The 13,160-nt window shown below is 51.6% G+C and overlaps 1 protein-coding gene across 1 annotated transcript in view; it reads right to left on the reverse strand.

Moving 5' to 3' along the window:
* Nucleotides 1–2,223: 2,223 nt before the first annotated feature.
* The window catches only part of BRINP2 (BMP/retinoic acid inducible neural specific 2), a 50,087-nt gene continuing 39,150 nt past the window's right edge, over nucleotides 2,224–13,160 (reverse strand). The window contains exons 4-7 of the mRNA XM_015235425.3: nucleotides 11,021–11,126; nucleotides 8,281–8,517; nucleotides 5,699–5,921; nucleotides 2,224–4,206 (exon numbers count right to left, since the gene is read on the reverse strand). Of these exons, the coding sequence (XP_015090911.1) occupies nucleotides 3,090–4,206; nucleotides 5,699–5,921; nucleotides 8,281–8,517; nucleotides 11,021–11,126 (1,683 nt within the window). The 3' untranslated portion in view covers nucleotides 2,224–3,089. The remainder of the gene's footprint in view (nucleotides 4,207–5,698; nucleotides 5,922–8,280; nucleotides 8,518–11,020; nucleotides 11,127–13,160) is intronic.

Consider the following 13,160-nt stretch of genomic DNA (forward strand, 5'->3'; position numbering starts at 1 on the left):
TCTTCTGATTATTAAAGACTCTTAAGGCAACAATTTGGGGACAGCCTTTCCTTACTGTGGCATTTCTCAGTCTAGCTTTCTGAGAGACTCTATGCTGAATTTGTGGTTTCAAGACTTTAAACGCCTCTTAAGGAATCCTGCCCATCCCGTGCTCCCCTCTTGTTCCACCTGCCTTCTAGAAGCCAAGTCTCTGGTCTGCTGTTTTGATCCAAGCTCTTGTACACCAGATACTCCATCACTGTCTTGGAACAGAGGAGTCAGGTATCCATCACAGGTAACAGATGAGTAGGTCAAACAGAAACATGTCTACTACTGTAATTAATTATTAATGCCTTCTACCAGTATGGTACTTGCTTCTGGGCTCAGAAGGGCACCCCTAGATATTAAACCAATGTGTAAGAGTACTTTTAGATGAAGTTGATACCCTCAGCTTCATGGTTTTAACCTTCATGCAGGCAAGACGTGGAAGTCTTTGTAACCAGGTGCGTGTATTTCTAAAACCACAACACATCATGCTAGCATCTTCTCAGAACCTTCCTACGGCAATGAGTCTGAGACAGGCGATGTAGCATCCTTGCTAATAACTCTGTTGGCGGGCTTTTGCCCCGAATCTGCTGTCTGAGTCAGAGACTGACAGTTGAGGTTTCCCACCCCTTGGCTGCGGGGCTGGCTCAGGTGGGACGTGAGCCCTCATGTACTGACTCAGCTCTCGCTAGGCCAATTACCTTCATGCTCCTGTGGGTCAAACTGCTAATTCTGGGCACAGCACATTTTCAACTGCTCTCCTCCCCACTCTGACTGTTGCTACGCACGATATGCCTTTAATTTGTGGGTGGAAGCCTCTGCCCATGCACTCCTATAGCATGTAGACGTGCATACTCAGAATGCTAATACCAGACTCTCAGGTCTGCCTTGCACCTCTCAGACCCCATCCCTGGAGGGTATCAAAGCCTTCCCACCGGTTGCAACCCCTTTCCCAACAAATGCACACTCCTCTGGCACATCGACACCCCCCACCGATGAAAATGACATCTGCTGGTTCCATCTTCCACAGATGAGGAGCTTGATATAAACCCTGCAAAGGAAGCAGTCGCTGAACCAGAAATAGGCAGCCAGTACCTGCGTTCATCCCGAGATCATCCCGTCACTCCGGATTTCCACACAAAAAGCCTTCTGGGAAATCGTAAAGAAAGAAATGCCTGAGGCTGCGTACCTACCACGGATTTCAGGTACTCGTGGATTGAAAGGTGGTGCAGTGATTAAATAGGATGCTGAATTCTTCTCTGTATGACAGTAAGTGTAGAAGCCTCTGAGAAGATAGGCGTGACCATCACTCCTGTCTCCTAGTTCATTTTGTACCAACAGAGATGTACCACAGGTACAGAATGAGGTACTTAGTATTTTTGTGGGGACTTCTGCCTGAACAGAATGGGGGTTGTCATGCCTACGCGCTGTACTTGGATCATGTGGAGAATAGAGAAGTGATTCTCCGAAAGATTTGCTATAAAGTGCTTCTCACTCTACCCAGAGGAGGCACTAAGGGAGAATGATGCGTTGTTCTGTGTGGTGTTATGTCAAACCTGACTTTGGGGCTGGGAAAGTTATAATCAGAGTTGAGAAAACCAAATGTCATGTCTGCATCTTTCCCAGTTTCCTTAAAAGGTGACACCAGACCGAAAGGTAAGATGCAGAGTACGGGAAATTCTCCTGATGTCCGCCGCACTGTAGGCAAAGAGGAGCCCCCTTTAGCAGGGTCTTGCCCCACCACGAAGGCTGCAGCTCCCCGTGACAGCAAGAACTTCCCTGATAGTGGGAAATCCTGGTTGTAGGACTTGTGTTAGCCTTCACACCTGGGAGAAAAGGAGGTGGACTAGCCAGATAAATCTCTGGAAGAGTTCTGCCTCACTCAATTTCTTCATTTAATACGTACCCCTCTCTCACTCACTCACTTACACACACACACACACAGTCAAGCCAGATGTGCATTCACTTGTGTGTATACCAGTCAACCAGCTTCCCACACGGCCGTCCCCACCATCCATGGACACCCACGTCACACACAGAGCAATTAAAAAAAAAATCCAGGCGGCCCAAGAGACTAATAATCCTTTTTTCTCTTTTCTCTCTCATTTTTCCCCCTAAAAAAGGCCTTTTTAAAAATATATATTAAACCAGGTAAATTTTTACTCATATGTTCACGTGGCTGGAGCAGATTGACAAGAAAAACAATCACAAAATAAATATTTTGGGGGTTTTTTGTTTTTTTTTTTTAAAAAGAACATTTCCCTATACATGGTCTCTCTCTTACTTGCCAGAGCTGCTGTCGTGGACCAAACGGGTGGTGCGGTTGGAAGAGGAACTCTGGCTGGGCCACGGGGAACCTGGAACAAGCCAGGCCCCGAAACTGGGGAGGCCGAGGAAGCAAGGGGGCCGCGGGAGGGATGGGGAGCAGGGCTGGCCGCCTGCCCTGAGTGGTCCTCCGTGGGTGTCGCTTCTTGAGTTTCCCGAGGGAGCTGGCTCGGGGTGCAGTCAGAGTGTCCGGAGGGCTCAGAAGAGGCAGCGTACAAAAAGTAAGAACCAACGTGGGGAATCACGAAACAACACCATTTTAAGAAATCTGGTTAAAAAGAATACAAAAGTGACTCCACAGAGAGGGAGGCCGCGCTCCTGCCCCTCCCACTGCTGTTCCCTCTTGCTCTCCTGAATGGTAAGAATCACTTTTAAGGATTTGTTGGTTGCGCGGTTTGGCCGGTTCTGTTTTTGAATCTCTCCCTTGGCACCTCTCCTTCAACTGCATTCATCTGGGAAAGCACCGGCGGTACAGATTCAAGGCTGCAGAGCTGTAGGGCTCCCTGTGTGAGTGTGTGTGTGTGTGTGTGCATGTGTGCACGAGCGTGGTGAGTGTGTGTGTGTATGCAGTGGCTGTTTCTCGCTCTCCTGCCTGCTTCAGTCCAAGCCCCGAGGTCCCGTCTGCTGGGCGCTGACAGTCTCAGGGGAGCACCCTGTTGGCACTAAGGTAAGGGCTTGGGTGATCTTTGCACCCCAGATTCCTGGATCCCTCCCTACCCAGCACTGGAGTGGGCCCCCAGTTAGCTACAGAGCTTGCCCGTCTCATACTCCACGGGGTTTGGCAGCTTGGAGTTGAAAGCCCTCAGGGAGGACTGGATCCTGCCCACCTCGTTGTTGGCCAGCTTGAGCCGATGCCGGAGCAGGCAGGAGAAGAGGTCGAGCCGGACCTTGCCCGGTGGAGACAGCTGGTTGACCCGGTCCCTAAGCTCTATGAGCTGCAAGAGGGCTGAGTCCTGGGAACCTTGGGTATACGGGTAGTCTAACTGGAGGATTAAGTCCCGGATGGCGTCCGGGTCAAAGGGCAGGCTGTAGCCAAAGACCTGTAAGGTGTTGATTTTCATGTAGCCCAGGTTCTTGGACGGATCGGTCATCTCCAGGGGCTCGTAGTAGATTGTCTCGTTGGAGCTGTCATCCAGGGACTTGATGCGGCTCCGTAGGTAAACATGAACTGTCTCGAAGAAGGTCTTCCACCTGTTTCCCAAGGTGATAGTCCAGTTTTGGCACTGGGCGGCCGCGTCCACGTTAGTCCTTTCCCAGTCGGGGAAGTCGCCCTCGTTCACGGGCATGAACCAGCTCTCGGAGTGGCTGCCCCCGAAGGGGTTGACGTAGATGGCCATGACGGGCTCCAGCGTGCTGTTCTTGGTGAGGCAGATCTGCAGGGACAAGGCCAGCATCACGTGCACCAGCCCGGGCTTGTACTTGTTGCTCTTCAGGGTGAGCAGCATGCGTTTCCTCCAGGATGGGTCGAACCAGCTGCCCAGGCGCATGTCGTTGCTGATGAAGATGGAGTGCACCTCGATGCGGCTGTCCCGCTTCTGCAGCAGGTACTTCAGCTCCAGGTCCTGCAGGTCCGTCTCCAGCCCCAGAAAGTTCTCCAGGGACTCGGCCACCTCTGGGCGGCACAGGCCCTGGGCAAGCACGTAGCCCGGGTTGCAGCTCCCGCAGCGTGTGCTATTGTCCGGAGCGCAGTGGGCACAGGCAGGCCCTTCCCCCAGGGCACACGGGATGGGGCCCTGGCAGGAAGACTGGTCGTAGGGGCAGGTGCAGCTGTGGCTCTGCTCCAGGAAGGTGCCGGGGAAGATGCTTTCTCCACAGTAGAGGAGGGACTGGATTCGGTTCCACCAGTAGGACAAGGACCTTGGGGAGGGGAGATAAAAATGAAGCAGGAGTCATAGGAAGCCACACACTGCTGCTTCCCCGAGGGTGGCAGGGGATTGACTAATAGACAGGGAAGGTGATGAGGAAGAGAAAATCCCCACATTCTCTGAATGATGGCAACTCTACCATACCACATTGGGATGACGGAGTAAGGCCTGGAGCTTGGTGTCTGATGGATCAGCACTAGAAAGATTTGACACTGTCCTGAAACAGCTAGGCTCATCCGTCCCGACTACCACCTTATTCAGAAGCCTACAGAAGCTCTCCAACAGCCTCCGTTTCTAATCTAGTTCTCAGCCTCCGAAATACCATCTTCCAAACCCTCCGAGGTCACACCGACCTCTTTCCCACTTCGTGGTCTCTGCCCTTTCTTTCTGCTTCCGTCACTCTTCGCCAACAACAGGGCTTTTCTGTGGCTGGCTCTCTCTGAAGATTTACATTTCAGCTCTTATAATACCCGCCCCCCAGAGGTCTCCTGTTGTGACTCCCCTGTCAAAAGGGCCACCCAGTCTCTCTAGCAGGTCGCCCTGCTTTGATGTGAGCCGTAGTACTGATGCAGTGTTCAGCGTCAAGGACGATTGTTTGCTTATTGTTCACTTGTTCAGAGGTGGCGTCCCTGCAAGCACCCTGAGAGCGCAGACACGGCATTCTTCACCAATATAATCTCAGAAACTAGCGCTGTTCCTGGTGCCTGGTAAGCATTTACTGATTATTTTTGGGGGGGGGGAAACACCTTTCTCCAAAGCCCTGGCCGGTCTGTCCTCTCCACCCAGGCTCCCCCCTTACCTGTGCCGCGGTGGGAGGGGCAGCTCCCCTCCGGGGACGCTCCGTCTCAACAGGCGCCAGTCCCTTTCCATCTCCTCCCGCATGATCTGGCCCAGACCCCCTTCTCTGAGGTGCTTTTTCCTCTCTGGCCTTTGATTTATGTCCCACCAACGTGAACTTAAGTGGCTTTAAGAGGCTGCCACATAGAATTTTCTCGTTTTTATGTCCCTGTGTATTTATTGTATCTCCCCAATTAACAGATATCCCCTCGCTGCTTGCTGTTAGGACAGACAGCGTGGACGTGACACAATCTGTGCTGCGCACACGCGTGCGTGAGGGCCGAGGGCGCGGGGCCTGCTCGCTGTCCTCCTGTGACCCTGAACAGTCACCTGGGGGAGTAACCCCCTGTGTGTATTTCTCATCATATGCAGCTGGTGTCCGAGCTTCCACTCCACCCCTTTCTTTCCTAAAAGACTGACCACAATGGAAGTGAGTGAGTGAGAATGAGAGGATTAGGAGGATAACGTTGGAATCTACTGTAATTTATGTGGAAGTCAAGTTAGCCTCCCTCTCTCGTTTGTCTTCCTCTCTCACTTCAGACACAGCTCAGAGTGGAGGCTGGCACACAGGCGGGTGGAGACGACCGGGGGCTCTCAGAGGCCCCAGGTCCCCAGCGGCCGTGGTGGGCGGCGGGGCGGGGGCTCACCTCTCCTTGGGCAGGCGGAAGCGGGGCTGCCGGTGACAGCGCTTGCACAGGGTGAAGAGCCGGCGGACCAGCCGATGGGTCTTCTTGAACAGCACTTTCAAGCTGGCTCCCAGCTGCTGGTAGCGGTGCTGGAGGCTGGTGTCCATGGCCCAGAACTGGGAGATGGCCGTGGAGTTGAGGAACCTGTCGTCCGGCAGCCTCTTCAGCAGGGCCTGGAATTCCTCTGATGGGCAGAGACGGGAGGGCTGAGCTGAGGGGGGGCCGTGCAGACCCGGGGAAGGCAGGAGCGCCCTCCCCAGGCCCGCCTGCCCTCCAGTCTCTGTGTGAGGGAGGTGGCTTCACGTCCACTCTCCCTTTATTCATTTCTTTTAAAACAGCTTTACTGAGAAATGACTGACACACTGTAAGATACGGCTCCGGGATTCTTAACCATCCTTTCTGTCTCTGATACACTTACGAATTTCAAAACACATCTCTGTCACCACCCACAGGGCCAATGACCTCTTGGGACAATGTCTCTTGACCTTTGCACCTCCTTGTAAGTCATTCACGATCCTCAGTGACACCACAGCACCCTTAGGGAAGGTGTGAGGCACTGGTGAAGGGGCGCGCACACAGTACTGGCAAATCAGGACACAGAAGACCGAGCACCCGGCTCAGAAGTCGTCTTGGAGACCAGCCTCTCCTCTCTACATCCTTCTCTCTGACTCTAGGATACCCTTCCTCTCTTGAGATTGACTTCTTGGCCAGATACCTGTTCTTTCTTAAAGCTGATCCAGAAGCAGTGTGCCTTCTGGTTCTCAGCTCCTACTGCAAGTCTGACTTCATTTCAGACATCCCTCTATACAGCATGTTTTCTGAACTCATGATCAGATCTCTGTCCATGATCTGGAATCTGCTTTCCCTTGGGACCTGCAGCCATCGGTCTCCTAGTGGGGGTGGGTCCAGATAGCCCTCCTCCCCCCCTTAACAGTAACTCGTAGTACTCAAAGCCCAAAGTCATTTCCCCGTGATCGAGCGCTACCTGACCCATCCTGCCCCCACTAGTCTGGGAGGTGGCACGTTCCTCCACTACCAAATGCCTCTTCTAGGGCTGGAGGTGGCAATGCCTGGGGTCTCAGCTCGTTCTGATTCCTCAAGCACCTGGTTCTTCATCCCCTACCCAGATGATTGGAGAACCATGCCTAGTAATGACCTTAACCAATAGCATGGTAACAGCCAGCAGGGCTCAGTTCATTTTATACAACATGTCCGTGTACAGATGAGCACACAGAATAACAAGGTAAACTCCCATCTGCCCACCACAAAGATTTTTGCCATATTGGATTCAGATTTTTTTTTTAAAGAAATAAGGCAAAGCAAATATACTTGAAGGGCCTAAACTTCCCCTTCATCTTTATCTAGATGTTACTCTCTTGTTTTCTTTTTTCTTATTGTATATTTTTTAAATGTTTTCTACAAATATGTCCACAATAATATTAAGTATTGGCTAGTATGTTTTTAAACATCACATAATGATGTACAAAATATGTATTACATTTAATAAATTATAGTATTAGATATATTCATATAATATTTGTATGTATATAATACATAACCTTTTTCATTTGCTTTGTCTTATCCAACAGTAAGGGGTTTTGAGATATAGCCATATAATTAGCATTCATTTAGTACTGAAGTACATGACTATACCACGTAGAGGTCTTTATACTGTAATTTTATCTACACTGTCCCATATGAGCCATCCATCCACTCATTATGATCATTTTCCCTCATTTACAGATGAAGAAAGAGGCACTGAGAAGGTGTACGGCTAAATCAAGGTCATAAAACTGGTCCGTAAGAGTGTGTGTTAGACGTTGTAACAAAACGCCACACACTGGTGGCTTAGAAACAACAGATACGTAACTCTAGAGGCTAGAGGTTCTGGATGCCAGTAGTCGGGGTCTGGTGAAGGCCCTCTTCTGGGTGGCAGGCGGCCGAATTCTTGCTGCGTGCTCCTCTTATGGTGGAAGGGGTAAAGGAGCTCCCTGAGACCTCTTTCATAGGAGCACCAATCCCATTCATGAGGGCTCTGCTCTCGTGTCCTAATCACCTCCTAATACCATCACCTTGGACATTAGATTTTCAACAAACATTCAAACCATAATACAGAGCCAACACTCAAAACACGTCCTCTGAACCTAAGTGTCAAGGTGGCACTGATCTCCATTACACCTGCAATAAGCAATAACAGGCATGTACTAGGCACCTCCTAGAAACACGCTGTGTACTTCATTCATTCATTCACCAAATACTCACTGTGCCCCTTAATGTGCAGGCACTGTGGAATCTGCAACAAGACAGACAAGGCCTGTGCCCTCAACTTTACGTACCTTAGCTTATTAAGTCCTTGAAACACATCTCTTGGGTAGGTATTAGGTCTGTTTGCATATACAACAAAAGAAGGTGACTTGAGACCTGGGGTGGCGATACATAACCTGCTGGAGGTCACAGAGCCAGTTGTTCCCCGTGTTCCTGTCCTGCACCTCACAGCCACTTCCCATCAACAGGGGGAATATCTGGGTCGGCCGACTGCTCACCTGACTCCTCAAACTGCCGGCTGTGCGTCGCCCAGGAGTCCTGGATCTGCAGCAGGCTGTCCTCCATGGCCTGGATGTCGGCGTCGGGACAGTTGCACTGCGGGAAGGTGGGGCTGCACTCGCACCAGCAGTCATTCTCCCTGCAGACGAGCTCGCCCTCGGAGCTGCACGTGATGTAGCTGAGCGCCGCGGCCACGAAGCGCTCCCGCAGGTACTGGGGCAGCAGCACCTGCAGGCCTGGGGGGAGGGCGCGTCAGGGAACGGCCCGGGGGGGACCAGCGGGGACTCAGTTCCCCACACCCACAGCTGCTGGGGCCCTGCCTGGGGTTCTGCTGACGTGTGCATCCTGGGCCCAAGGATGGCCACCCCGGGGCCTGATCCTGCTGAGCTGGCTGGGACGGTTACTGCTGCCCCCATGAGATGGGGAACCTCAGAGCTTAAGGCTTAGTTGAACCCTTCACATCAGCCAAATTGAGAGCGTGCGTGACATATGAACGGGCTTACCGGCTACACATCAGCATTTCTAGGATGGGATGGGATGACATTTCAGATGAAAGAAGAGCTTATAGCCCTCGTGGGGGAAGAATCAAGGCTTGATGGGCTCTTTGCCCCGCCTCTAATAGCCATCCTATTTCTGGCTTCTCCGAGATTAGCAGCAGGCCTCCCACCTGGACGCTGACCCTCCTGGGCCTCCCACCTTAGCCCTGATGACCGAGGCGGCCGCCCGCCGCAGGAGGCAGGGACAGGTGGTGTGGGTATGCAGTGGCCCGGCGCTACACCAAGTCCTTCCCATGTACGACTGCAGGGGCCACTGGCGGTCATACTGAGGCTCTCCAGGTGAGGAAGTCCAAGCCCAGTGACCACAGCGACCTGCCCAAGTCACAGCACTAGCAATGTGACCTTGGTGTCAGACCCTCCCCTTGCCCCCCTGGGTCATCTCATGTAACTGGGACTGCCTGGCCATCTCATGATTTAACCTTTAAGGAGATCTGAAAGTAGGACGGTGGGGGACACCCCAAGTTCAGTCAAGCCTGGAGAGGGATAAACGTGTCTCAGCTCTCTCTCCTGATTCGCTGCTTCTGGTCATGTTTATATTCCACTGAATTGCTCTAAGCTTCCGGTTTCCTACCCATCTGGAGTAGATGTTGGTTTTCCGCAGCAGAATATACTCCGAGTTGGCTTCAAGCCACACGGGGTGGCTGCTGGAAGCGTATCAAGAGATAAATGAAGGACAGACATGCCTTTGGGTGCAGCTTGGCCAGGTTCGAGGTCAGACCTGCAGGAGGCTCCCCCTGTAGGGCCACTGGGAGACACTGTGCCAGGCGAGTGAGGAACACGATGTGCTCCCCTTTCATCAGATGTCTGCCAGCCCTTTATTGTCACACCCTTGACCTTGTCCTTGGCAGGAAATCAGGGAGCCCAAAGAACGTCTCCCAGTCTCAGCGGACCTCAAAACGGAACTTAGAGCTGTGGCTGCAGTAGGCGTGTGCTGTGCTTGTTTGAGACCTACCTCCTATTCTGAACTGCGCCTAAATTTTCCTCTTTTAACGCTGTGGCCGCCAGGGCCCTTGAGCGGTCCCCCCAACACACACCCTGGCCACATTCACTTGCATTCCATACTCATCCCCCTGCAAGTCCTTTCTTTTCACCTCCCCCGTTATCTCCCTCCTCCTCACCATAACATTTCCTCTTGCTATAAAACAAGTGCCCCGAGCAATGTCTGCATGAGTGATGGGCTATAAAATTAAACGCTATAAACTATTCCAAATGAACCGCCAGACACTCTGAACTTCACTCATCGCTAATTTCTAGACACAAAGCCAGCCCATCCAGGGACACGGGGGAAGAGGGGTGCTAACTGCCCTGGGTGGCTTTCAGTGAAGGATTCTTTTCGTCCTTTCGATTATTATATATTCCCTGATTCCTAAAGCATTGAGGGATTGCGTCTGGCTCAGGTTGCCTGGAATTTGTAATCGTAGATCCTGGGTGAGGGCTATTGATTTTGTAATACCAAGACAATAATATCTGAAACAGAGTCCAATTCAGTTAGGCCTTAAGAAGAATGAACTCTTCCCACTGCCAAACAGCTCTGTCTGAATCAGTTTGCAGAGCTCTGCCCCCGGGGTGCTTGGGGGACAGAGAGCAGGAGCTGAATGCCACCCCTCGTCTCCCAGCCTCCAGACCTGCTGGCGCTCCCATTCCTTCTGCCTGTTCGGTCTCTGGTTGAAGCTCCCCTTCCTCTTAAACTCTTCTCCTGGCTTTGATCTCCCATGGAAGACTGCAGACCGGTAACAGAAGGCAGGGACCACGCCCAAGGTAACCAGAGGTCCTACAGTTTGTACAGCTCTTCATCGAGCCAGAGATGGTGCCCCACAGCCACTCTGCAAGGGCCAGCTGTCCCCAGCGTGTCCTTAGGATAAGGCAGAGGGTTCTTTGGGCAACACAGGAGATCACTGAACTAGGTCAAGGCATGAAGGCAGGACAGTGACAGAGGTCTCGGGACGGACTAGGAGGTGGGAGGATTTGGGTGTTGAAAAGCTTGAGCAATGGTCTAGGTGTAAAGTAAACCAGGTAAGATGTTTTCTCCAAAGAATGATAGGAAGTTATTGAATACAGGTCCCCAAACGAGTGGTAGTTCTGGTCTTCAGCTTTTTCCTTTTGGTGAGCCAAGGTTTTTGTTTTTGTTTTTGTTTTTTAAACCAGGTATGAAAAGCATGAAAATCATCACAGCAAAACTCACCAAGTAACTGCACTTTGTTCTCCGGACTCTGGACCAGGACAGAGCTGACCGAGTCCAGGTTGTCGTAGTTGCTGCAGCCCAGGGGGCCGGTCCTGGTCTCTGTGACCTAGAGAAGGAGGGGCAGGGTGTGGGTTTAGATGATGAGCCAAGACTTCCCCTCTGCACGTCCACCTTCCGGTCAGTCAGCCGGTCTCAGGCTCTGTGTCCTGTCCTTGACCCGCCCAAGGAAGGGCACGTGTCTCCCTACCCTGGAAGCGTGAAGCCACTTTTCCCCTTGTTCTAAGACAGCGGGTACCAGTGGCACAGGGCTGGCGGAAGCAGCTGTCCGTAAGTGGAAGGTTGTCAGAGGAAGCCAAAGGGAATCTGTGTCTGGGGAGAGAAAACTCAGCGCAGGCAGAGGAAGCTGGACCCTCAAGCTGGAGTTCCCCCTCATCCTCCCCCAGAGGAAGACAGGAGGCCAGATACGGATGCTGTCCCCGCTGGCGAGCCCAGCTGCATCCACTTGATGTGGTGCTCACAGGCTTTAGGGATCCCAAAGATGAAAAGCACTAGAGAAATATGAGTTATGAGTATTATTATTAATATTAAACATTCAAGTCCCATGTCGGCACTGAGCCGTCCTTAGAGAAAATCGGCCATGAGCTTACTACATATTTTAATAAGTGTATTAAATATACATAAACTCTTATAGCTATGTAATATTCCAAAACACCGTAGAGTCATTTAAAAATATTATAAAGTTGGCCTATCAGTTTTTCCCTGATGTTTAAAGTATAAAATGAAAAATGGGGCGCTTTAAATGCCCTGAAATAATTATGTAGTAAGAATGATGGGGACCTGAGGCCCTTTCTTCTCAGGATCTCCAAAGGCTTTGCCAACAATCAATCAACCAATCAGCGAGTACTTATTGAGCAGCCACTGTTCAATTCCATCCAATTTATCAAACATTCCCAGAGTGCTTTTCTCGGAGTTCTTCAGGAAGTCTGCCCTGACACCTCTGGCCTTCTCTCCTAGCTCCAGGCACCTCTGCTCCGCAGCAAGCACACGCTCCCCAGTGTTCCATCCCTTTCTGTGAGTATCTGGTTCAAGCCTGGGTCCTCCGCACCCTAAGGGCTCCACAGAGGTAAGCTCCTAGTTACTTTGCTCATCATGTTGTCAACAGCAATTAACAGTGTCTGGCACATGGTACTCACTAAATTAGAGAATGTATGATGGATCTGCTCCAGGGCTTGCAGGGTGGAGAGGTGGGCAGAAAGACGTGCAGGTTATGAGTGAGCCCCCCAGGGGGTGTGCCCCACCTTGGGGGGAGGCAGGTGTGTACGCAGCTGACCAATACGCATCCACGCTGAGCAGAAGCAACGGGTCATAGTGAGCCCTGAGGAAGGCACAGCTCTAAAGAAGGGAAGATGTTGCAGAGGAGACACCAACTGGGTTGGTCCTTAAAGAGGAGTAGAAAGTGGACAGTAAGAGAAGAGAGGGGAAGTTCTCTGAGAAGAGGAAGGGGCAGCATGATTTCCGACACATGGGCGTGAAAGCGTGTCGCGTGTGCGTCTGCTACCCGGCTGGGCTAGTCATCATGGTGAATACCAAAGTGTAAGTGACACCTTTAAAGAGAATTTAGCAGACTTCATCTTTCAAAATACACACGGAACAGAGTAATTAAGTGCGAAATGCTGTAGTACTGACTAATAATACGGGAAAGAGAGAGACAGGAGAGATCCTTCTAGCTGAAAGTAGTCAGAGAAGGCTTCTTGGAGAAGGTAACCCATAAATTGGCCTTGAGGGATGAGTAGGGATAGGGTGGAAAGAGGGGGGATTGGGGTAAAAAGAGATGATTGCAGCAGAAGACCAAGGGGCAGCAGAAGACCCAGGGCGTGAGAAGGAGCAAGACCCAGCCGGGACCAGGAGCGGGACCAAGGCCATGACAGGCAGGAACAACTTCGCCACTGTTTCCAAGCTCCTCCTCCGACATCATCCCATTTAACTTTTGCATTAACTCGGAGACAAATCCCGCTGCTATCACTCTTCAAAGAAAACCGAGGTTCAGGGAGTTACAGCAGCCTGAGACCACAGAGCTGCTGAGTGGCTAAAACAGGGTTTTGACTATCGAGTTCTCAGACTCCAGTTCAAAGCCCCCTGT

The sequence above is a fragment of the Vicugna pacos genome, chromosome 21 (assembly GCF_048564905.1).
Source record: "Vicugna pacos chromosome 21, VicPac4, whole genome shotgun sequence".
NCBI lineage: Eukaryota > Metazoa > Chordata > Mammalia > Artiodactyla > Camelidae > Vicugna > Vicugna pacos.